The 24,627-nt window shown below is 40.0% G+C and overlaps 3 protein-coding genes across 21 annotated transcripts in view; 2 read left to right on the top strand and 1 right to left on the bottom strand.

Moving 5' to 3' along the window:
- The window catches only part of fndc1 (fibronectin type III domain containing 1), a 41,656-nt gene extending 40,170 nt beyond the window's left edge, over positions 1-1,486 (bottom strand). For all 5 annotated transcript variants that reach the window (XM_082504630.1, XM_082504634.1, XM_082504631.1 and 2 more), the window contains exon 1: positions 1,314-1,486. In XM_082504630.1, the coding sequence (XP_082360756.1) occupies positions 1,314-1,386 (73 nt within the window). In that variant the 5' untranslated portion in view covers positions 1,387-1,486. The remainder of the gene's footprint in view (positions 1-1,313) is intronic.
- A 3,409-nt stretch (positions 1,487-4,895) lies between these two features.
- The window catches only part of otofa (otoferlin a), a 96,206-nt gene continuing 76,474 nt past the window's right edge, over positions 4,896-24,627 (top strand). For 14 of the 15 annotated variants that reach the window (XM_082506268.1, XM_082506261.1, XM_082506272.1 and 11 more), the window contains exons 1-2: positions 4,896-5,534; positions 10,315-10,373. In XM_082506268.1, the coding sequence (XP_082362394.1) occupies positions 5,453-5,534; positions 10,315-10,373 (141 nt within the window). In that variant the 5' untranslated portion in view covers positions 4,896-5,452. Of the gene's footprint in view, positions 5,535-10,314; positions 10,374-20,033; positions 20,200-24,627 lie in introns of those variants that run through there. The other variant, XM_082506262.1, reaches the window with a different exon arrangement.
- LOC309689715 (putative nuclease HARBI1) lies at positions 15,500-17,196 on the top strand (the record flags this gene model as incomplete). Its single annotated transcript, XM_082506336.1, has 4 exons — positions 15,500-15,614; positions 16,312-16,424; positions 16,510-16,621; positions 16,702-17,196. 4 exons carry the CDS (start codon positions 15,500-15,502, stop codon positions 17,082-17,084), a joined length of 723 nt encoding a protein of 240 aa, XP_082362462.1. The 3' UTR covers positions 17,085-17,196.

Here is a 24,627-nt window from a genome sequence, read left to right as displayed (position 1 = left end):
TATCCTCTCTCGAGAGGCCCGAGAGGAAGCCATTTAACTCAAAACTGGTCCAATCTACAGTGAGCTGTAGCTGCAGGGGCTCCCAGGTGTAAATGTGTGGAAGTGAATAAATGTGACGCTCTGAAAAGAATTCCAAAACGATGGAAAAGAAAGTGACTCAGAGAAAGGACCACAATAAATGGCAGCTGCCTATATTCAGTGAAAGCAGTGATCTCATGCGCTCAGCGCTTACATTTGAGAAGGAGGCATATAGAAGTCTACAGATCAACTGACAAAATAAGTGAACTGAATAAAATCGAGGAGGAAGGGAGGGTGAAGGAAAGTCTGGCCTTTAAGCCCAAGCCAAAAAGATTACCTTTGTCCTCTGTGAAACTCCTTGGGCTTTGTGGCACGTTTGATATTTTGAATGTTTTCACTGTCTGGAGGATGTGGAATACTTTCCCTGAAAATTGATTTTACAAACAGCACTTAAGAAACTTCAAAAACATATGTGCAGCTGTGGTTTGCACTCTCTGTGCTTGTCAAAAATTCGCTGCACATCTGATATATCACTGCGCCTTTCTAGTAAAATCCTGCCAGCCTATGAATCAACAAAAAACCTGCATAGTCTCCTGGGTTCAAAATCTGCTTCACTGTCCAGCCATTCCTGACTATAGCTGATGGATGATGTGACTCAAATCAACTCCTTCACTTCTAGTCACTAATCAAAGTCCACTTTAAAGCCATTTATCTTCACATTCAGCTGAATTAGTTCCATATTTAATATGCCACCACTCACAGTATTTCATGATGTCGCCAGAAATTTGTCATCATCTCCTAACCATGCATCACAGTTACTTTCGGATGTGGCCACTAAGGAAAGGACTTGTTCCATAACTCTCCTGCATCATAGTTTCCCCCCACAAAGTTTCATGGGTGAAAAATGCTGTCACTTCATATTTTCTCTAATAGCTCTCATTTAAACGAAATCGTTCACATCTGATAATGACTCAAACTGCACGCTTGAAATGAAACGTCCCAGTGAGTTAAATATGATGCACTTAATCTACTTTGTTTTCTGCAAATGGAAACGTGGACACTGACGTGCACACATGCAAATACCTGCACATTCTAGGATTCCTTTTGTTTAAACTTGTTAATATGACAGCTTCTTTTGAATGCATTTTAAATATCCAATCACAAGGCACGTGACCTCTTTGATAAGTTCAACTTTCTCTTCACGAGTGGACAAGAAAGCAACAGTACCTGGATAATCAGATACACGTAAGTGCTCTACTTGCACCTGCTTATGAAATAGTAAATCAACGATTTACCTGCCCAGCTGCATCCTGGCCCACAAAGCGTAAGAAATAGTGCCACGAGCGTCCTGCCTGTGGCTAAAGCCATGGTGAGTGTGGCGAACTACTGCTGTGGTGCGACGCACCAGCTGGATGCAGAGGGCTGGGACACATCAGCCCTCTTCCCTCCCATCTGCCGATGGGAATGCTGCACTTCGCCGTGAACTGCCTCTCGTTTACATCGGTAAACCTGCACACAAACACACTATTAATGCCTCATTAGTCGTTTGTGATTTGAAACAAGTATTTCGAGGCTGCTTTTCAAATCATAAAATGTTATGAAGAGGAAAACTAACTAACTAACTAACAAAAAAACAAAACAAAACATACAGACTGAGGCCAGAGTGCTGATTACAAACATGGAGACTTAGATATTTTTTTTTCTAAATTCCATGAAGTTAAGCTAATCATTAATTTCTGGATAAAATACTAATATGAAAGAGAGAAAATGAGAAAATGTCTCCCTCTGGAGGTAACCAGGATGATTGCATCCAAAGCTTTAAGGCTGGAAGCAGGTATAAAGATGAAACAAATGGGAGGACTTGAGAAGTACTAGATTATAACAGACCTACGGATCAGTAATCTATTAAAAGAAATAAAATTAAAAAAATAAAGCCAATATCTACCTTTTAAACCTCTATGATATTCTCAAGTTTCGTCTATACGACTATCGGTATTATTCTTCCAGCCCACCTGATCCACCCCAGGATTAAACCTTTCCTAGCACCATCCGTGCACCAGGTGTGAGAGAACAGAATCGTGGGCCAAGTAAAATTCCATCACATGATGATCTAATCAGTGGAGACAAAGTTCATAATTACATCAATTTTCCGAATAATTAATTTAACCACTAGATGGAGCAGACTGTTGTTGTCAATAAAAGGAGGCATTGAGGAGAAAACTGGAACTAATTGTTGAGTATTGTAAACACTGACCTAGCAATACTATGGCTTTTATCCACTGTTGTTTTGGATATAATCTGAACCGTTTGCCTTTCAAAAAAAAAAAAAAGGTGTGATGTCATGTTACAGTAAACTGATTTATATCCATTTTTCTCTATAACTGAACTATTAATATATATTGTTTATTTCTTTTCCAATGTGCCCACCACACTGAAGTCAGGAAGATTTTCTACTCATTTTTTAATAAGAGAGCTTCTCTGATTTCTTAGAAATCTTCTGGGTTCTGCTGTAGATTCCCTCGACCTTTAATGTTATAACAGCAAATGTCCCGCACGGCCTGCGACAATATGGTAGTAAAACTGACTGAACTGACAGTTATTTTAATGAGTGTCTCCATTGGTATTGTCATGAAAACATCTCTATGTCCATCTGTACCAGTGTGGGCCCAGCCAACAGTTTTCCAACAGTTCCCTCTGCTGGCTAAAGCTCATATCACTACTGGAAAACAATGTCAATCATTTGCATGTGACTTAATTTATGAATGACTTTGATGTCTTTTACATCAAAGTTATTCATCCAGAACCTTTCTAACACGGGGTTGGACCCCCTCCCCCGAGGAAAACACAAGAGAACTAAAGGGTTTAAGCCAGGGGCGCGGTTTTTAACCACACTTTGATAATAGGAAGCAGTGGCACAAAAATTCAGATTAAAAAAAGAAAATTGAATAATAACAAGAAGCAGCTTTGATGTCTGCAGCGCTGCTGGCTTTGGATCATTTGCACAGATTAAATTGGTTTTTTTTTTCAGTATTAGTTACTTTATTACTCATCTCTCTATCTCTCTCATACATGAGTCAGTGCAAACCGCAATACATAATTTAAACAAAAGATACTTACAGACTGTCACTCATTCACACCAGAGAGAGAGAGACTGTGGTAGAAATGTGTTCTCTCTTGTTATACACACGCCTGAGGCTGTTTATGCCAGGAACTCCCGTAATCGGTGAAGAGGCAAGTTTTTGTTTGTTTATGATACAATACTGGGCCATCTCACCAGATTTATTGTATCCACAGAGACTCACTGTCTAGTAGTTATATCAGTAGGTGTTAAAGTATAGTGTGTGTCCCAGTTCTGTCATTATTGTGTCTTTACTTTGTTGATCATTTTTGTCATTTGTCAAGTTTGTTGCATTATGCTCTAAACTGAATTCTTTCATATCTAACTTTATTTAAAACACAATTGATTTGTGTTTTATTACAGAATAAAGGATGGCATGTTGGCTGGTGTGTCTTCTTTTGGAATCTTTATTTTTCTTTGTACAAAGATGATAAATTCAGGGATTGTTCATTTCAGTCTGCTGTTGTCTGTGTTTTCCATCATTTTTTTTGAAGGTGCTCATAGATACTCCCTAAAACTGGGTGTTGTAGTCATCTTTTATACCCTGTGTAAACCAGTTTAGACTATGATGCTGTTTTCTCAGTTTATAACACAGCATATGTGTATTTGTTTGGAATCCATTCTTAGCAGAATATTTGACAGAATATTGAGTGCTGAGCACTGCTCCTGGGATGTTAAGGACCTGAAGCATCACAATGCTGTGACAGGAACTCCTGCTGCTGCCTTTGCAACCAGAAAACAGTGGCATTCCTGAAGAAACTCACAGCTCTGAAGTTTTGGTTTCATGCTGTGAGGAACACTATATGAGCGAGCAGATGTAGAGCTTCTCTGCAGTTGTTTGCAGACACATCTGAACACTGCATCAAAACAAAGGTTTTCACACAGTTGCGCTCTTGGTATCTTTACAGTGATACCCATTACTACTGAATGATAACTAGTTTTCAAATCTAAAAAGAGGAGCCCAAAGAAACCTACCGCCTTATCTTTTCTCATACCAAATACATATATACTCATATTCCACTTTATTAGGTACACCTTGTTAGTACTGGCTTGGACCCTCTTTTTTGCCGTAATTCTTCCTGACATAGATCCAACAAGCTGCTAAAAACATTCCTCTAAGATTTAGGTCCATATTGGCATGCTAGCATCACACAGTTACAGATTTGTCGGCTCCATGCCCCAATCTACCACCTCTCAAAAACGTGCTATTGGATTGAGATCTTGTCACTGTGGAGGTCACTTAAGTATAGTGAAATCACTGTCATGCTCAAGAAACAAGTTTAAGGTGAGTTGAGCTTTGTAATGTGGTCTATTGTCGTACTGGAAGCAGCCATCAGATGGTGGGTACACTGTGGCCATAAAGAGATGGACATGGTCAGCAGCAATACTCAGGTAGGCTGTGGAGATTAAGCAATGCTCTTGCGGTACTCAATGGCCCAAAAAGCTAAATATCACAGAGACATTACACCATCACCTGAACCTCTGATAGAGGGCAGGACAGAGCCATGCTTTTATCGCGTTTACGTCAAAGGAGCAGCACCTAATAAAGTGGCAGGTGAGTGTGCATACTGGAGTAGATTTGAAGCTGGTGGTAGGTAAGTCAACATGTTTCTGTTGTTTGCGGCTATCCTGACGCCTCTTCAGCAGGAACTGTTGGCCAAAGGTCAGAAAGGGACAATGTTCACCTCACCTGTTCGTCATGTTGACCCACAGCTATACTAAAGGGATCGGGGAGTTGCAGTATAATGTGGGCGTGGCAGCAAACCGTTTGTAGCGTGCAAAGTTTATTGTAACAAGATCATCTTTTTATTTCAAAGTAAAATGCATGAAGTACAGTAGGTCTAGATTCATGGCTAAGCGTTTTTATTAAAAATGTCTCTCAAACAGCGGTAGGATTTTCATCCGAATCCCAAGCCTGGTCTGTGTTTTTTTGTTTTGTTTTGTCCCCCCGCAATTAGAGCATCATCTCTCTGTAGTTGAAGCCCACCCCCGCCCTTCCTGCGCAACGAGCAGAGTAAAACCAAGAGCCAGCTCAGAGATGTGCGATAGACCCAGCAGCCACGGAGTAGGAGGAAATGTTAACTGGAGCCTGTGATTAATTCATTTTTGGGTTTTGGATTTTTTGTTTGTTTTCTTTCTTTCGTTTAAAGAAACGCACGTAAAGTATTCATGTTGCCCGGATAGAAAGCGATTTTTGGGTCCACCAGCCCGCAAAGAAAGGCTCACCAAGACATCATTAAACGCAGATTGCACCAAATCGATTCAAGTTTTATCTGTGTGGAGTAAAATTACTCCCGCCCCCACCAGACTGGACTAATGATGGCTTTAATGGTTCACCTGAAGACGGTCGCTCACCTGCGAGGGAAAGGTGACAAGATCGCCAAAGTTACATTCAGGGGTAAGGATATATATGTATATTTTTTTAATTATTCTTTGAAGCCGTGTGTGTTTGGAAACCTGATCGCGCTGTGTGCTGTGCCCTGATTTGCGTTTCGTTACACAATGTGATGAGAGCCAGTCAGCCGCTGCATAAAAAAGTTGGAAGAGCGAGAAAAAGAGTTTAGTTGCAGGCAAAACAGAATAACTGGTCTATATCACAAAGAGAGATCGAGTATCCAAGTCTTACGTTTTATTTCATTATGTTCGTTAATATGGTAAAAAAAACTGATAAATTAAATTCTGTCTTTTTTCCTTTATATGTTATATACATCATGTAAAGTACTACAAAAATTAATACCATTTCTGCCAAGAATGGTGAATGTAAATTCAAAGCTTTTATCTCTTCTATTTTTAAGTGTATCATAAAAGAGGAAAAAACACCAATCTTGGCATCCCTGAAACATCGATTTCCCATCACTGATTTTCAGTTATTTTATTTACTTTCTTTCAACTTACTAGAACAATGTGTTTAAGAGGCCAGTTTAGACTAAGCTGATGGCATCGATTGCTAAAGATGTGGCTAAAGATGGAGCTTTGGGAATGTTCTGTGTAAGATCTTTGGAGTACTAACCAATTCACTCAAATCTAAGAGTCAGAATTGTAGCCACGACCTTGCACTCTCTCTCAGAGGAGATGAGAAGACGAAGTGAGCTGTGGAAAAAAGGGTTTAGTTGATTTATTCATGTGTTTCACGTTCTTATCGTTTGCTTTCCGTGTGCTGTGTGTGTGAGCAAAATAATGTGAAAGAAACTGAGACAGGAAGGAGGAGCGGTGTGTTTTTCAGCACCCTGGACAGTGATCAGTCCACTGACAGGTGCTCAGTCCCTGTTGAAATCAATGCAGCATCACAATTGGAGAAGATGTTACAAGTGCACTGCTGCCTCCTTTCCTCTTGGTGTGTGTGTGTGTGTGTGTGTGTGTGTGTGTGTGTGTGTATGTTGGGGGAAAAAAAGGATAACTTCTAGTGCAGTGGTCTGTGCTGCAGTGATTGCACCAGGGTCTGGATATTCTATGAACCGTGCCTTCACAGTCAGTGACTGGATCGTCCGCTCTTTCCTCAAAAGTCCATCTGTCAGCAGAGTAGCTCCACTTCATTCATGTATAATGTTTTAAAAATTTCAAGAAAATTTTGTGTGTTTCTGTATCTATACCCAATACAGTCCATGACCTGAATAGGAATTTCCTTTGTGATCCTCTACCATGAGTTTGTTGAAGTAAACAGATATGAAGGAATAGCAGAGTCACAGGAAAGGTGGCTGCACGTATGGTTGAACATCAAGCCCAACATTTAGTGAATCAGTTTCATCCAAAAGCTGAATAATTGCATATTCAAAATTATCCAGTAAAAGAGTTCAAGCATATTTATTAATAGCCACTCAGCTGCTGGAGGGGAAATTTCATTTCCATTTTTAAATCTTGTCATTTTATCTCAGACTCACAATTTCTTCTCCATTCTTCCAGCGCATTTAAGTTTAATTATTCATTTATTTGAGCTAAATAATAATCTTTTAAATACTTCCCAAATTTGTGTGTTAATCACAGTGTCTTAATCAGCCTTGTATCCCCACATATCCTCCGGCGCCGTGGGTTTTTGGTTTAGGCTGTCAGTGGAGTTTCCTGAGCACTTAGAGTTTAAAACGTTTCCTGTCTGGAGAGGAAGCGGTCTGCCAGGGAAATAAGTGCTTTGGTGCTTTGTGTAGCTGTGTATCAGACCTGCACTAAGTTCAGGAGGAGTTTGGGGCCATTTTTAATTACAGAACAGCTTCAGTTTATCTCTCTTTTTAGGGTGTCTGGTGTAAGAAACTCATTCAGTCATTATTCTGGCATTTCTTTGTACCCCAGCTTTCTGCCTTGTTATCTAGCATCTATAAGTGTATAAGTATGAATATGTAAAATATCAGATGCATTTTTGTCAACCCTTTGCTGCTTACAGAAATCAGCAATTACTGACCAAAGGTCTTTTAATGTCTCTATTTTTGAGGTATTTTGTTATCATCAGATGCTTAATTTTTGTAAGTCAGAAGAGTCCTATAACCACCCCGAAGCTGAATCAACATGATATCTCTGGAAGGGGGGAAAGGTGTAATAAAAAAGCTTCAAGCCAGTGCAATAAAGACAGCTAATAAAAATGGATTAAATGCGACGTGATGTTCTATCTCTGATCTAACTTTATCTGGTTGTTATTATTTGCTGTCAGAAACAATAAATCAAGTCAAGTCCCTTCAAAGGAGGGTCTTCAAAATGTAATTGATTTCCCGACAAGTCGTTGATGAATTCTGGTTGTGTGATCGGCAGCTCTTGGCTTTATCAGAGAGCTGCACTTCGGCTGTTGTTGCTCCTCTTCTGAGTAGCCTGCAGCGATACAGAGCCATACTCTATGCAAGAATTAATGAAACCTTATCTCTGTGCTTTACAATATTAATTTTCAGTTCATTCACCCAGGCTGTCTTCCTCTACGTTGGCACTTATCAAACTTCTCTTTAACCTCTAGGCACTTAACACAGCTGCTTAGACAGTTTGTTTGTTCTTTTTATTACTCAGAGTCTTCCTGATTCACAGGACAGGAACAGAGCTTGGGGCAATTTCTTGTATCCTGCGGATATTTTTAAAATTCCTTTTCTCTGTGTAGCACTTTATTCTGCAAACAGACACTTGGTATGTTTACTTTTTAAATTAGGGCACCTATTCAGCTTGTAATACCACTTACTGCCCCCTAATGCACCAGGAAATAAGGTAAAATTAACTGCAGAGATTAAAATACATAAAAATAAACAAATGTTTCCATGTTTCTACTCAACACTCTAGTTTTCTGCTTTAACCACATTCTTGCAAAAACTTAAGAAAGCCTTAAATGCACCTCTGCACCCTCTTCATTCATGTGGGTTTCAGACTTACACAGTGTTCTCCATCTTTCTCTCTTTTAATTTTCATCTATCTGCTTGAGATAACAAAAAATGACTCTCTGTTCCTTTTCTTTCTTTCACCTCAGGTCTTTCATAGCAGCTCTTTAACTCTTTATCTTTGACTGTTTCATCAAGGCCAAAAGCCACACCGATTAGCAGAATGTTGTTTTAGTTTGGTGTGGAGCACCTTACATAAGTGTCACATGGTCTGCTTTTCTAAGCCCACATCTAGTTGGATGAAAACACTGGTATGACAGCAGTGCCGCTCTTTTCAATAATGTAGGAGGAATATTGTCTCTCTCCCTCTCTGACACTGAAGTGGTGTTTATTTTCTGAAATAAAATTCAAAGGTTTGGGGGATTTATAAGGTTCAAGAGAGTGTAGGAGTGAAGGCAAAGAGAGACAGGAACACTTGGAAGTGGGATTATAAACTAGAGTCATATTTGTGCATTGGTAAAATTATAACGATAAGCTTACGTCAAGCATGACATCTTTAAAACCTGAAGGTTTTGTGCTTTTGAATGTGTGAAAAGATACTTTCTGCACTTATAATATCTAAAATATCTGAGCCTGGCACAATGTATTTACTCCATTTACCCTCATTATTACAGCCAAACTGACAGGGACTGTAATTAACATTGTAGGTGTCTGTATGCGTTTGTGTGTCTCCCTGTGTATGGCAGCTGATGTGCCCACAAGCACACAAATAGACATCAACAGAGCTTCATAAAGGCTCAGATGCACAAAGCAAACTATCAGAACAAAGCAGAATGCACACTGTGGTGCAGGACCATTCATAAGCATCACAAAGCAACCAGGTGAGCACAACAACCAGGACGCATGAGTGAGTCAGGTTACTGTTCAATGAAAGGTTCCTTTCCCAATATAAACTCTGAGTAGACAACAGCTTTCATTGGCTGACACACATACTTTTAGCTCTAATAATGGAAAAATATGATTTTAATTTATATTTTTTACATTCTTCTGCAGTCTCTCTGTGTCGCACAGTGAGTCACACCGTAGTCATTTAATTGTCTGCATTTCTTTTCTGCCTCTGGCGACTCCACACAGCTGTTTCATATTTACATTTGTCAGGTACTTAAAGTATCATTTGTCTTTTCGCAGCTCTTTATGAGATGAGTAGGCTGATTTTATGTCACCCCATTTTCACTTTAATAAACGTCTCAGTGAACTGATGGATTCAGGTTGCTAACCTGCATCGGACAAGGCCAAGTGCACCCTTATTGAATTAAGTCACTTGTAGAACCACCTTAAGCAATTATAACTTGAAATTATTTTTTTCTGTATGACTATCAGTCTTTCACATTGTTGAGAAGGAATGTTTTCCCACTTTTCTTTACAATGCTGCTTCAGTTTGGATTTGTTTATGCAGAGGTCTCCTAAGGTCCAGGTTTAGATTATATCTTGATTATTTTCTTTTTCAGCCATTCTGCTGTAGATTTGCTGCTGGATCATTGTCCTGTTGCATCTCCAACACAGGAAACATATTTAAAACATTTTACTCTAGAATACTTTGGTATACAGGGGAGTTTATGGTCAACGCCAAGTCCTGTGGTTACAAAAAAAACAAACAAAAACCACATCACAGTGCACAGAGCTTCAATAATCACTTACCTGCTTGCTACTTTGGATAAAGTCTTAAAACTAAATTGTTTCATAATTAATGCAGCTCTAAGTAAACACCAACTGACTGCTCTTTCTCGTGCTTTGTACGTGCCCCATGCAGTGAGCCCACCCACTCAAAGTGGGATGACAGCAGGCACAATGGTGTTAATGAACCAGGTTTTAATGACTAAATTCCTCCTTATTTTTCAGGTCTGTCCTTCTACAGTCGTGTAGCAGAGAACTGTGAGGAGGTGGCACACTTTAATGAGGTCAGTATCTTTATTTGATTTGTCATACAATAACCTGTGTCAATGGTGACCAATCAGCAATTATTAAGAATCCAGAATTGGCTGATTTCACTGGCTGCAGGTTCTGTTATTGAATTGAGGTGGAAAAGGTGAAAAAAGACACATTGCTGGTAATCACTGAAATGATCACTGTAAGATTTTACATTTACAGGAATAAGGCTCTGTGTTGTTTATTAGTCATTTGATGTTAATATCTTTAAAAACAGTTTTATCCAAAACATTGACAGCTGTTTAACAAAATCTTTATTTAATTCAAATACATTCTGGCACACTTTAAGGATGCTAGCCTTTACTTGAATTAAGTGATTCAGCTGAGTTATTCTCACTGTATTCAGTACAAGTGTACAAGCCTGCTGTGTTCGTGAGTAAGAATGTTATCCCCCAAAAGATGCCAAATGAATGTCGGGTGACATAGATAGAAATTTTGCCCTTTTTTGTACTTTGAAAATCCTGGTGTAGAGAAAAGATGGACAAAGTGCTTGACTCTATACCAGCATACAGAGTGCAAATAAAAGGTGAATACAACGTGAAGCAATGTACATGCACAGAGTGTAAGAAACTGCTCTAAAAATAGAGGATCTATTGTTCAGTAATACCACTTCCTTTAAGAATGCAGTTGAATACTGTAAATGGAGATGCCTCAGAGGAAAACTGTTAGCAATACAAATGTACATCAAAAAGTACAGTTATAAGAAAGAAATGAAGGCCAAGGGATCAAGAGCGAAGTGCAGTAGGAAATCCACACAGAGAAAAATCCAAAGAGACAGAACAGAGGTAGGGGATATTTTGTGTGTTTCTGTATCTATACCCAATACAGTCCATGACCTGAATAGGAATTTCCTTTGTGATCCTCTACCATGAGTGTGTTGAAGTAAACAGATATGAAGGAATAGCAGAGTCACAGGAAAGGTGGCTGCACATATGGTTGAACATCAAGCCCAACATTTAGTGAATCAGTTTCATCCAAAAGCTGAATAATTGCATATTCAAAAGTATCCAGTTAAAGAGTTCAAGCATATTTATTAATAGCCACTCAGCTGCTGGAGGGGAAATTTCATTCACTCTGTAAATACTGAATACTGTGCAAAAGTCTTGAGCCACCCTTCGCTTGTTTATATTTTGCTAGGACAATGGCAAAAGGGTGCAGCGATTTATTGAGCAAACACACAAAATACACTACTATGGTCTGTCCTTCAAGCTCGGGTCCTCTACTAGAGGGCTCTGCAGGTACTTGGTGGTTGCAGCTTTTCTAGCGACCTCTTCATGGTTCCCATTTGCCTGTGGGAACCCCAGGTACTTGTAGCTGTCCTCTATGTCTGCAATGTTGCCTTCTGGTAGTTCAATCCCCTCAGTTCTGACTAAATTCCCTCTTTTTGTTATCATCCGACAACATTTCTCCAGTCCGAATGACATTCCAATACCATTACTGAATATCCTGGTGGTGTGGATCAGTGAATCGATGTCTCGTTCACTCTTGACATACAGCTTGATGTCATTCATGCACAGGCGGTGGCTGACAACTGCTCCCTCCATTCTGTAGTCGGTATCCGTAAGGCTTATATAGAAATGGGCCACCAAGACCCCACTGTTGTAATTTCTTAATGCTCATGCAGACACTTAGATAACTCCCAGCATGCCAATGCTAAGCTCTAGGCTGAAGGATCTTGCTTTAACACCTCATTACTGTTCTGATTCAAAAATTAGCAACCATTCGTGAGTGGCTCTTCCCTGCACATGGCTGACATCTCACCAAGTGGCTTTTAATCATCCTCTTCTGTTCGCTTATGGTCTATCAAGGTTAGAGAGGCGAGGCAGTGTTGAACAGTGTTGCAATTAAACTGGGCATTTCATGCTCCACTGCTTTAGTTAGGAAAAAGGTGGTTCCTTAAAAAGCCCTTCTTTCCGACTTAGAGGTTTCTTTCATTTGTAAAAGAAGGTTTCACTGTTTTACTTTAAATCTAGTAAATTGCATTATTCTGAGCAGCTGCATTGCTCTGAGCGTCTCTTTGAAAACCCAAAGGATTTACCTGCATCCCTCGGGTGGTGGTTGGTAAGTCTCTGATTTTGGTTGCTTTGAAATTCTGGGAAATATTCCCAATACTATTTCTGCAAGCTTCCATCACACTGTGAAACCAGCATTATGATGAATTCAAATGTAGACTCGTGTAAAGGAGCAGAGAGGGGAAATAAGAAAGAAATGAAGGCCAAGGGATCAAGAGCGAAGTGCAGTAGGAAATCCACACAGAGCAGAAGCCAAAGAGACAGAACAGAGGTAGGGGATAAGGAATGAAAAATGAAAAACAAACAGGAAAGCACTCTCAAATATATACAGTACCTTCCCAGAGGAGGTTTTACATCAGGCTTTCTGTTTTTTTCTCATTTTAAGCTGCTGGTTTTAACAGAGAAAAATGTTCTTCGTTTGATGGCTCACAAGCAGAGTGCTGCTTCCTTCCCTGATAACAGGGGCTTTTGTTTTCAGTCTAATCAGGAAAATGCTGAAATGACTGTACAAACTTAGCCTAGTCACACAGGCACACCCACAAACACACACACACACAATCACAGACACGCGCTTTATGTGTACAGTCCCTGCAGAGGCAGCATTGTTTTTTGTATCATGATGTAAGATTAAAAAGAAGAAAACCAGACAAATGAATCCCAAAATATCTTTGACTCTGCATATAACTGGTATCAACTAAGTGGTGAGGCTGAAATGTGATTTCTTATGACAACCTCTCCCAATTCTCACATCTCAGTCTCGGAGTACTGGGGAGGTAGTTAGTGTCACTCAGCATCAATAACACGATCAAGCTTTCTATGGGATGAATTGCGCTTACAGTAGTTTCCGAGCCTGTGTGAATGTGTGCCTGTGTGAAAATGTTGCAGTGTTGTGTGCTGCTGGTGGCCAGGCGTACATTTTTCCCCCAGCCCCTGGGTCCTCATCACATCCCCATCGTTGTCTTCTTCAACCTTAGCAGTAAAACATTTGCATGGCTCAGTAGGCTCTGTCCAGCCCCTGGAGTTAAGGGCCATTAGCATAGAGCTGTGTGGCTTGATGCCGGTCCATGCATAACGATAGATGCCTTTGAACTAGTATTCGGATAGACTGGATGGGGAATTCATTATTCATTATATGGTGGGGCTTTTAGCTGCAGAACACCAGGGCTTCCCCCTGACTAGTTAGACACAAGCAGAGCAAAGAACAGAGAGTCCTGCATGCACTGCACATCGCCACAGAGTTCAGTTTTGGCCCTGCAGATATAACAATTTTAAGTTTTCAAACAAGATGTCAAGAGATTTGAACCATGCACTATAGATAGCATACAAATAACAGAAGGGCATTAGAAGATTCATTTTGCAACAGCTTCCAGTAATTTCCTATGATTCTAAGTGTTTTTTCAGAATTTGTACTTACTGTCTGTGTTTTTTCTGTATTTTCCTTACTGATAAAATCCCAGAATGACCCCGAATTATTCACACTTTCTACAAACTACACTTAAAGAATGGCAGCAACCGCTGACGCCGTTCTTGCGGATGACTGTGTTGAAGCCTCGAGTTTGGCAGTTTGTGTCATGGTCCTGGGTCGTTGACCCAGCGTTTTGTGTTTATTCTGATTTGTATTAGTTTAGGGGTTAACCTGAAGTTTGGTGTATTGTCAGCCCTACCTGTGTCTGTCCTTGGTGCTCTGTTCATGTCCCCGTGTTGTGTTGTACATCAGTCTGTTCCTGTTTTATTTTGAAGGCTCGTGTTCTGGATTTCCTGTTCTGTTCTGAAGGTCTGTGTCTGTTGTTATTGTGTTCAGCTTGTCTCCTCCGGTCCTCATGTGTATTAGGTTCAGCTGTTCTTCCCTCCTGCGTGTGATTACCTGATTACCTTGTGTGTGTATATTTAGTGGGTGTCGGTCTGTGTTCGTTGTCGGCTCGTCTGCGTTCCTCCGTGTATCTCTGCATTCATCTCTGTTTCTTGGTATCCTGGTCATTGGTCTGCGTCTCTCTGCTCCGCTCTCCGTTTTGTAAGATTTCAGGTTTGATCTTTAGTTTCTCCCAGTTTAGGTTTGTCATTACTCATGCTTCGTTGCCTGTTTTTTGCCACTGCCACCTTTGAAAATAAACGTCACTCGTATCATCAGTTTGCTGCATTTTGGGTCCTCCTTTTCCTCCACACCACACGGCTCCCTCCGCCAGCCGTGACAGTTTGGCTGTCGACATGTTTTATAGACATCACAAGCTAGAGGAGGTCTGAGTGAGAATGTGAGGACACTGCAAGCTCAGACAGCGGCAACTTGTCAACCACATGGGAACCAGGCTATAAAGTGTTCTGTTCACACCATAGTTTTCAAAGGGAACATCATGGTTTATTGAAGAAGACGTGAAACTTGTGACTGAGGATATAAACCAATCGGGCCATCCACTTTTATAGGCATTCTGACTTTTCCTTGCAGTCAGAGGAGTTCATGCTGGTTATTAGCAGAAGTGCAGGTGAACAAACTCCAACATCTTCCTTAAATTCTGATATATTTATCTACTAGCCTCCTCAGTTTGTGAGCATTTGCTTTTATAAATAAAATCACACTATTCTCATCTTTCCTGTCAGTTAATATTGTCACGGTCCGGGGCAGCGGCCGTGTGGAGAGCGGAAGGAGGACTCAAAACGCAGCACTTATTCAGGTGTGAGGGTGATTTATTGATAATATCCAATATAAAGTGGGGATGGTAAAACAGAACTAAGGATGAACTAACTGGGAGAAACTACACAAAGAAATAGCAAACCTGAGCATGAAGGGAGCACGCAGGGGATTACACCAGGTATGAACACAGACGACGCGACGAGGAGCAGAGGAAATCACACACTATAAGTACACAAAGAGACACTGGGAAATCACACACAGGTGGGGGAAACAGCTGGACCTGATTAACCTGACGAGACAGGGGAACACTAACACCAGGGACCAACAGAGGGAGCACAAACCCAGAACCCAGTGTCTAAAATCCCAAACACAAACCATCCCAAAACAGCCATGAATAATAATGAAAGTAATAACAATAAAGAACATAAACATAAAGTCACTGAGTCATGGTCGCAGGACCATGACAAATATGATTCATCGTTTGCTGAAATGGCAGCTGTATTCAGTCTCAGCTAAAATTCTGGTCAGCCTGACCAGGGCCCTGTTTCAGGAAGCCGGTTTAGTGGAAAAACTGAGTAAGTATACCCTGAGTTAACGAAAACTCTGGGTTTTCGGTTTCACAAAGCGAGTTCAGATGAAGCCTCAGTGAGTCACTATGACGACACACTCCGTGAAGCTAACCTGCCCCCTAGCAGGTTTACTACAACTAACCCTGACTGTCTCCGCCCCTTTGTCGGAAACCTGACAGTAGGAAGTGTCGGACATGGCGTGCCACTTCCTTGAAGAGCCAGTAGATCGTGAAGCCCAAATTCTCCGCAGAGCTCTCCGCCGGGAGAGAGTGATCAGAGTGCGTTTGGACATTTTATCATTTCCTGATGATTTTCTGTGCGAACGTTACCGTTTCTCAGCACAATCTATAATTTATTTGGATAACGTCCTCAGGCCATATATTACGCATGTGACACATCGCGGACATGCTCTCAGTTCATTGCATATTATTTGTATTGCACTTCGGTTTCTTGCAAACGGGAGCTTTCTGTATAATATTGGTGACGCTGAGCACGTTTCCAAGGCTACCGTCTGTCGGGCAGTCAGGAATGTTACAGTTGCACTGAAACGTCTCCTGTACTCGTCTGTGGTGTTCCCCGGTCACAGACCCACAAGATTTATCAAAGAGGGATTCCACAAAATTGCAGGTATCAGGATGAACGAAACTTAATTTATGATGTGGTGATACTTGGACTACTACTTAAATTGCACATTTATTTTCAGGGTTCCCAGGCGTGATTGGCTGTACAGATGGCACTCACATTCCAATCATTGCTCCTTCAGTAAATGAAGGAGACTATGTGAACAGGAAGTCTTTCCACAGCATTAATGTACAGGTACATAGTTCCCTGTAGCATGTCAAACTAACAAATTATTTCATTATAGTAATGGATGCTAATTTGTGTTCTCTGCACTGTGAAGATCATATGTGATGCTGCCAACATTATCACAAATGTGGAAACCAAGTGGCCAGGCTCTGTCCATGACTCACAAATATTCCGTGAATGTACACTGAGCACAAAATTTGGACATGGTGAGTTGAGAATACTTTAAAATATATAAAGACCAATTGCTTCAGGGACATTTGAACTGAAGTGTACCCTTCTGTCTTAGGAGAGTTCACTGGCTACTTGCTTGGTGATAGGGGGTATCCATGTTTACCCTATTTGCTTACCCCTTACCCTGACCCTGAACCGGGCCCACAGCAGCGATATAATCTGGCTAATTGCAGGACAAGAGCCAGAATTGAAATGACTATCGGAATGCTTAAGGCCCGGTTCCAGTGCCTGCAAAGACTCAGGGTCACCCCAGAAAGGGCATGTGACATTATTGTGGCATGTGTGATTCTTCACAACATTGCCACAATTAGAGGAGAACACTGTCCTTCTGAACCAAACATCAGCAGTGATCCAAACCATGAACATCCTGACCCTCCCACGGACATACAAGATGGAAGCGCAGTCAGAGACACCATATGTCACAATCATTTCTTTTGACCCATCACCTCAACATGTTGAAAGAAGAATAAACAGATTTTTTGTTCAACTGGCTTTATTGGTCACCTGTGTTTCCTGTACACAAAGTATTAAAAGATGTAAACCTCATAAAGTGTCTCTGTTGCTTCCTCCTCTGTAACAGCTGTCAATGTTTCTTCATTATTTTCCTGTAGTAAAGAAATAGACAACATTGCTGTTCTACTGTAAACTCATATAATCTGTGGAGTATTACTCACAACTGCATGTTGGTCTGGCTCAACAGGAGGCTGCACCAGATGCAGTACACCATCACCATCAACTGATAGAATATGAGGTTTATACAGGTCACTTATAACTTACAAGGGACCAAATGGCAATTAACAAACATACCAATCACCTTACACTTCATTGTCATTATGCTCTCAAAGACAACCAAGGCTGAGGGAAGGCAAAATCAGTAGGACAATAACTTCACTACAAAATAATTCATTATGGTAAAGAGTTTATCAAATGAATGTGTCGCACTGCAAAGGTGACTGTGAAGAAAGGATGTATGCACATCATGTATTATTTTGAATTTACCCCCTATGTAGGCACTTGTGTCTTGCGGGGTTATTGCCTCAGAGGATGTCCCCGCAGAGATGCCTTCGGCCACAGGGCGCCCACTGTTTTGGCTGAGGGCCAACTGCTCAGCCTCTGTGAGTGGTGGTGGTGGAGGACCCCCACCTGTTTTTCGGGCCTCCGCTTTTTTTCTGTTGGCTATAACGGGCCACATTTGAGCATACAGAGTAAGCAAATATGTACTTGTAATGTGCTCAGATAATTTCAATAAGTGCTTACAGAAAGAAAATTAATGTAGCCTCTAACTGCAATTGATTTACATGGGACAAACAGACCAAGCACTATGGCTCATAATACAATTACACCTTACCTGTTTGGACTATATTTTTATATTTCATTTTTACTTGCTGCCAGGAACGTTTGGGGCCTGTTGGGTTGCACCTGCGCTCACATCACATCACAAAATAAAATGTATAAAATAACAAATAAAATAACATATGATAAAATAACGTGTTAAATGGGTGGAAATCCCTCGATCAATGTTTAAATTAACACTCACGCATTGACTCTGTCGGCTATGTTTTGCCATGCATGCTCTCTTTCTTTTGCAGCTGTGGCTGTGTTACTTTTTTCCGCAAAATTTGCATGTTATCGGCATATGCTGCCATCAGAATTTCGGCCTCAAGCGCTGTGAAATACATTGACCGCGCCTTCTTTCCCTCCGTCTCCATGGTGACTCGCTTAATCTGTGCTCCGCTTATCAGGGCTTTATGTATCCTCGTCCGCGCGCTTCACTTGGGGTTAAAGCAACTCCGCGTTGACTGAACTAATTGTTATCAGCCTTTCTGAAACGGAATATTCCGAGTTGGACAGTTCGGGGTTACTCAACCGTGAGTGTCGTTTTTCACTCTGAGTTTTCCAAACCGGCTTCCTGAAACAGGGCCCAGTCCTATGAATTTGCTGGCATATTGTGGTTCATCAAAGTGAGCAGGAGGAGACCTCAGTGAGTTTACGTCCAAGCTACTTCCTACTGCTCATAGATAATCATGTTTGGGAAGCCAGTATTCAAGTAAGGCCTATTTGTTATATGAGAGTGGAACGTATCACTGTCAGGGTGAGGTTTTTAAACTAATATACGCTATACTACGTTCATATACTGTAAGTCACCTGAGCATAAAAGACTCTTAAAACATAAGTTGAAGGATTCACTGTGATCCACCTCTGGAGATCACATTTCAGTGCTGCTTCACTTGAACACTTGACCACCAGTATTGAGTAGAAGCAGTTTCCAGAGGAGCAGACACAAGCTGGAATACTGCTGATGCTAAAAATAGATAATAAACTTCACCGGGTTTTAAGATTCAGCGTTGCTCCAGGGAGGAGCTTTCCCAACTCTCGGTATACTGAATAAATGATGACCTTAGCAGAATATTTTCTTTGCTGGTATAGAGCTGGAGGGAAGGTAAAGTGGAAATTTGAGCAATGAAAATAAAGGAAATAAAATGCATAGGTGCAAATTATTGTGTAGAAGATAATCCCAAGATTTTGTTTTGAGTGTGATTTATGCATTACATTATTTATTCATACTGGTTTTCTATGAATGAATTATAAAACTACCGGTTTAAAGAAGTGTAGGTCAACACAGAAACATAATTTTCTTTAATAACAACTGTATAGTAACAGCTGTTTAAAAAAGAGAGTTTTTATAGGACAGTTTGGATACTTTTACTGTTTTCACAGAATTTAGGAGGGTTAGTAGCTTTCAGATGCTGCTGATCAAATGCACTTGATTAACAGATAATCAACAAATGTGAGTTCATCAGCTGTGTGTCAACACAATGCCACTATGTTCCCAGGAGTGGTTGTTTCAGCAAATTAACAACAAGTTCAGACCCAGCAATGGTCAGAGAATTGGCAAGAAACCCAAGCGCGACTCTAGTCTCAGTTAGCATGTTGAATAATGAAGTTAATGAACAAATATGGGTTGTTTGCAAGGTTTGCCTTGAGAAATTCAATTAAATTCAGTTCAATTTTATTCATATAGCAGCAAATACCAAGAAAAGTTGCCTCAAGCTAGGGCTGCTCGATTATGGCAAAAATGATAATCACGATTATTTTCACTGAAATTGAGATCTCGATTATTTGACGATATTTATTTAACCCTTTAAGACCTACCATAGAACCAAGTCCGCCAGAGCTTATATATATATATTTTTTACATGCTGTAGTGCCATTTGTGGGAGCATTTCAAGTTGCTATACATCAATACAACTGTTATAGCCCATATTTTAATAATATGTATGCATTAAGTCCATAGTAACTACATTAATTGCAAAAAAGTGCAATAAACTACAAAAAAATTTAAAATCGTTTTTGGTTTTTTGTTACATATATTTCTACTTGGGGAAATTTAAGAGGCTTATCCCTCAAAACTTTAAATACAAAAAAGTTGCAAAAAATAGTTTCCCACCACAGGAAATTTATTTTGAGTGTCTTCATAGTTTTATTTTGGAGATTTTTGCAAAGCTATATGTGGAAGGAAACCGTGACCGAGGACAAGCTGATGGCATAAGATGTAAGTACAACTCCTCCGGTTTCATATGCAAAACAAATTATTGCGCTAGCTTACGCGGTTCCGGTTCTACAGGGATTTAAAGGGTTAACAATAACAATGTATTGAATAATGACTTTAAAAAATAATATAAAATAGTGTGCAAATGTTTGCAATATAAAAAAATAAATGAAAAATGTAAACATCTATGTTTAGTGAACTTTGCAGTGTTGCTCTGTGGTGCAGCTATGACACCGTAGCAAAGTTTACACACTATGTCTACTTGATCCACGTCTGACTCCGCGAATCCATAATGTTTCCACACCACTGAAGTTTTTTTTTACCTCTCTTTTCAACCAACGGGAGTCACTCTCCTCTCCAAATAACTTCTGCTTAGCTTTCCGAGATTTCCGAGCTTCCCTCGGGTCCTCTTAATTGTTGTGATGCGTGTTCGAAATGCAGAGAGGTGCGCTCGATTTGCCACACGGAGCAGCGCGAGAGTAAAGCACGAGGGAGGGGCTAATAATCGGCTCAGTCATTTTTAATGATCGTTGAAAGCCCAGATCGTAATCGTGATTAAAATTCGATTAAGTGAGCAGCCCTACCTCAAGGAACTTTATGTTGTAAGGTCAAGACCCTACAGTAATACAGAGAAAACCCCAACAATCACTTTATCCGCTATGAGCAAGTACTTGGCAACAGTGGGATGGAAAAAATAGACAGGAAGAAACCTCCAGCAGACCAGACTCATGGCGGTCATCCGCCATGTACTTTCTAAAATGTTAACCTTGTAAAAAACTGATTTATATTGCACTCACTATATGTCTGAGTGATAACTTTCTCCCAGTATCTTACTTAGAGAATACCTAGAAGAGAAGCTGCTCTTATATCCACAAGGGAGCCTATGCAGAAGGAGTTTGATTTGCAGAGCTACCCTCCACAAGTCAGACATATAGGGGGTAGCTCTGCATATTTGATTTAGCAGAGTTTTTACATCTCCGCTGGGGTTCATGTACCCAGAACTCAATCAGGGATCTTTTCCTTGTTAAGCAAATGCATAAAGCAGAAACATGTGATTCAGTTTATATTTACTATACTATGGTATGTTATGATGGCTTCGCTGTAGCAATAACACAACACATTTATGTTAATTATCAAAGAAGATGATTTCTTTCTCAGATTTGAGATGCTGACCTGTCATTTTTTATATAACATATCTAGATAAATATCGGATAAATGTGCACTGAATGAACACAGAGAAGGATTTCTGTTGTTGCAAAGAAGGAGAACAAAAAAACTGCACTTCAGCGAAAAGAAAGTTTTTACTTGAGGCGTGAGTGCTATCTCTTAGCACAAGAGCATCTATTTTTAAAGAGTTGTGAAGCCCTTTACTTGACAAGTGTGTGGTCAATTATTTCTGCACCATCTGGTTTCCAGCAGCAGAAACTAGAGAACGGAGAGCAGTTTTATCAGAGTCCAGCTTGACAACAAAATAAGACTTTAGTGAATTAACTAGATAACATTCTCTTAGGTGGCTTCAAAGCTATTCAATTTCAAGAGAAAAGGAAGGCTTGAATTCATGACTGAGCAATCCACTTGTCTCTCGCAGGGCTAGTAATATTTTCAGTAACAGTTTTCAATTCAGTGTTACTAATGAAGACAGTCAGCTCAGTAATATTTAAGACAGAAAACAGCATTAACAGGAATTCCTGCAGCATGTTTTCAGCCTACCACAATCACTGATAAATATGCACAAATCCTGGTTGAATGAACTGTTCTGACTGAATTAATGTCACCATGTCTTCAGCCATGGCATTGTATTTGACACATGCTATAAATTAGACTGAGATCAATGTAGAAACACTGAAGCATGCAGAGAAAGTGACATACGAGCTGAAGAGGAAGTGAAAACTGGGATGGACAGTTGAATTGGAAAAAGTAAATTGAGCCCAGGTTTGTGGTGATGAGGAGGGCATGTAAGCAGAGTGCTGTCAGTGATTTCAACAAGATCGAGTTTCTAAGCAGAACCGGCTTATCAGAGATGCTGTTTCATCTGTACACACACATACGCACACAAACACACACATTACCAGCTCAGTATCATGGCAAAGCAACAAAAAATAAGACAATGTGTATTATGTTCATGTGCGTGGACACAAACTGCCCTTTTGTAGTGGGAGTCAGTGCAATTAGTAATGACTACCAGTGTACTTCAGCTGGAAGTATGATTTTTATTGTCATTCCAACACATATATTTGCACGAATCGAAGCAAAATTGTAATTGGGTGCAATTAAAAGGCAACAAGAATGAGAACATGAAAGAGCAACATGTACACAAACTAGGAACAGACAGCTTGAGCTCATTCACACTGTCATTTAGAATAAATAAGAAAATATGAAGAATAAACAAGAAGCACTCCAGAAGCTCAAACCTCTGCCAAAGCAGCTCACTCTCTGGGCAACATTTAATTTTAATGGGGCAGTTACGTATTTTGTACACCTTCATTCATTTTATATACTCTCAATTATAAAAATATATCATTTCTTTGTTCTTTTTACTTTAAGAAGTTTGTAGTGCAGTAAAAATCATGTTGCTATAACGAACAAAGGCAGCTTAATTTTAAGCACTTGTGTAAATTTATTTTACCTTGAGGACGAGACCAGAGGTTAAAAGTCATGTGATGTTAAGAATTCCTGTATATCACTCAATAAATACCAATATCTTGTCAATACAAACAACACAGTAAAAACATTTTTAAATAGCTCTGTCTAGCATTATTATCACTTTGACCATCAGATCAATCTACTCACCTTTAGGAGAGGTCAGAGGTCAAGTCTAATATGATATTTTAAATCTTTATAAAGTGCTTTTTACATGTTAACAACATAATTACTAATTACGTAGACAGTGTCTACGTAATTAGGCTTTTTTCAGTTTTTGACCTATATATTAAGGTCAATCATTAAGTTGACCTTAAAGACCTGTGGTGGGTGCAAGCCAGATTTTAATGGATTGCTAACATGACCCCATGACCTCTACACTCCTACAAAGTTTTATCAGAGTTCATTCAAAACTTCTCGAGCTATTGTGTTTACAGACAGAATGCCACGCACCCACACAAATGCTACCAAATACAGAAGCTCTTTGTCAGAGGTAATAAGAAAATTTAAGGTACAGTGGATAGTGCAAATGCAAGATGTTTCTCATGTTTTTGACCTTTATCTGGCAGCAGCAGACTACAGAGCACCACCAGAGTTCAACAATCTGACAGCAGAGGCTGTTCCTGAGTCTGGTGGTTCTGCACTGCAGCCTCATGTCAAGCCTCTTGCATCTGCTTGTATAGATGTGTGGTGGTGCAAAAATAGGTTCAGAACTAAGCCCCCAAGTCCAACACGCCTCAGCCTCCTGAGAAAGTAGTGATGCTGATGTACCTTCTTAACTGGGAAGGGAGTGTTATGGCTCCAGGTGAAGTCCGCAGAAAGATGTTCTACAGAAAAGTAAAATGTTTCTGAGCCTAAGCATAACTAAGCAACCTCTAAGGCAGCTTTGAGCTCTAATTTGGTGAATAAACCGAACCAGACAGTGATTGCAAATAGATGCCTACAGCAAATAATTAAAAACAGCAAATGAAAGTCTTTTTGTTCTCATCACTGCCATTAAAGAGTAATCTGCTGCATTACTTGTTGAAAAAAAAATCCTAATAATAAGAAACTAATTTTTAAGTATATGCTAACATTTAAATGGTAAATGTACTGATTTGTATATAATGATTTTCTGTTCCTCTGGAGCAGTCAAAGCTTTTTATACAATATGCCTCATTTACCCATTGGACCATTCATACAAGCGCTTTTCTATGCTTTTTCTGACTAAATTCTTCCTATTTAACATGCACAATTTGTGGTTCAGTATCAGGGATCAAACCACAAATGTTCCATTTAGTAGATGACCTGCCCAATTTTCTAATTTATAGTCAACTGTGGTGACTGTAGCTCAGGAGCTAGACCGGGTCGTGTACTAATCAGAATCATCAGTTGGTGGTTTAGTTTTACTCAGCATGGTTGTGAAGATAACCATGTGTTCCACAATGATAACACATTTATTTGATAAAAATGAATTAAAATCACGCTGGACAGTAAAGAAAGAAAGATGATAATAGAAAAAGCTGAGCAGTGAAATTTATTGTTAAGTTTCTGTATGTTGGTGAAGTGAAGTTCTAGCATTGAGGGATGAACTCATGCAGAGGTGGACTCACACTGGCACATCAGAAAAACTTCAATGCTATAGCATGTGGATGCAGCTGGTGCATATGTAGCCTGCTGGTAATGGAGCTGCAATCTTTTTGCAGTCTCCCTTTATCTCCTTTACCCTTTAAGGATAAAGCCTGAAGAATCAAAGTTTTGACGACTACAACATCATAAGGTTGTAAGAAGCCTGCGAGTTTGACCTGACTT

Source organism: Aulonocara stuartgranti (genome assembly GCF_965226115.1).
Source record: "Aulonocara stuartgranti genome assembly, chromosome: 15".
NCBI classification, from domain to species: domain Eukaryota; kingdom Metazoa; phylum Chordata; class Actinopteri; order Cichliformes; family Cichlidae; genus Aulonocara; species Aulonocara stuartgranti.
The sequence above is the reverse complement of the archived record's forward strand: the minus strand, read 5'-3'. Positions and strand labels throughout refer to the sequence as shown.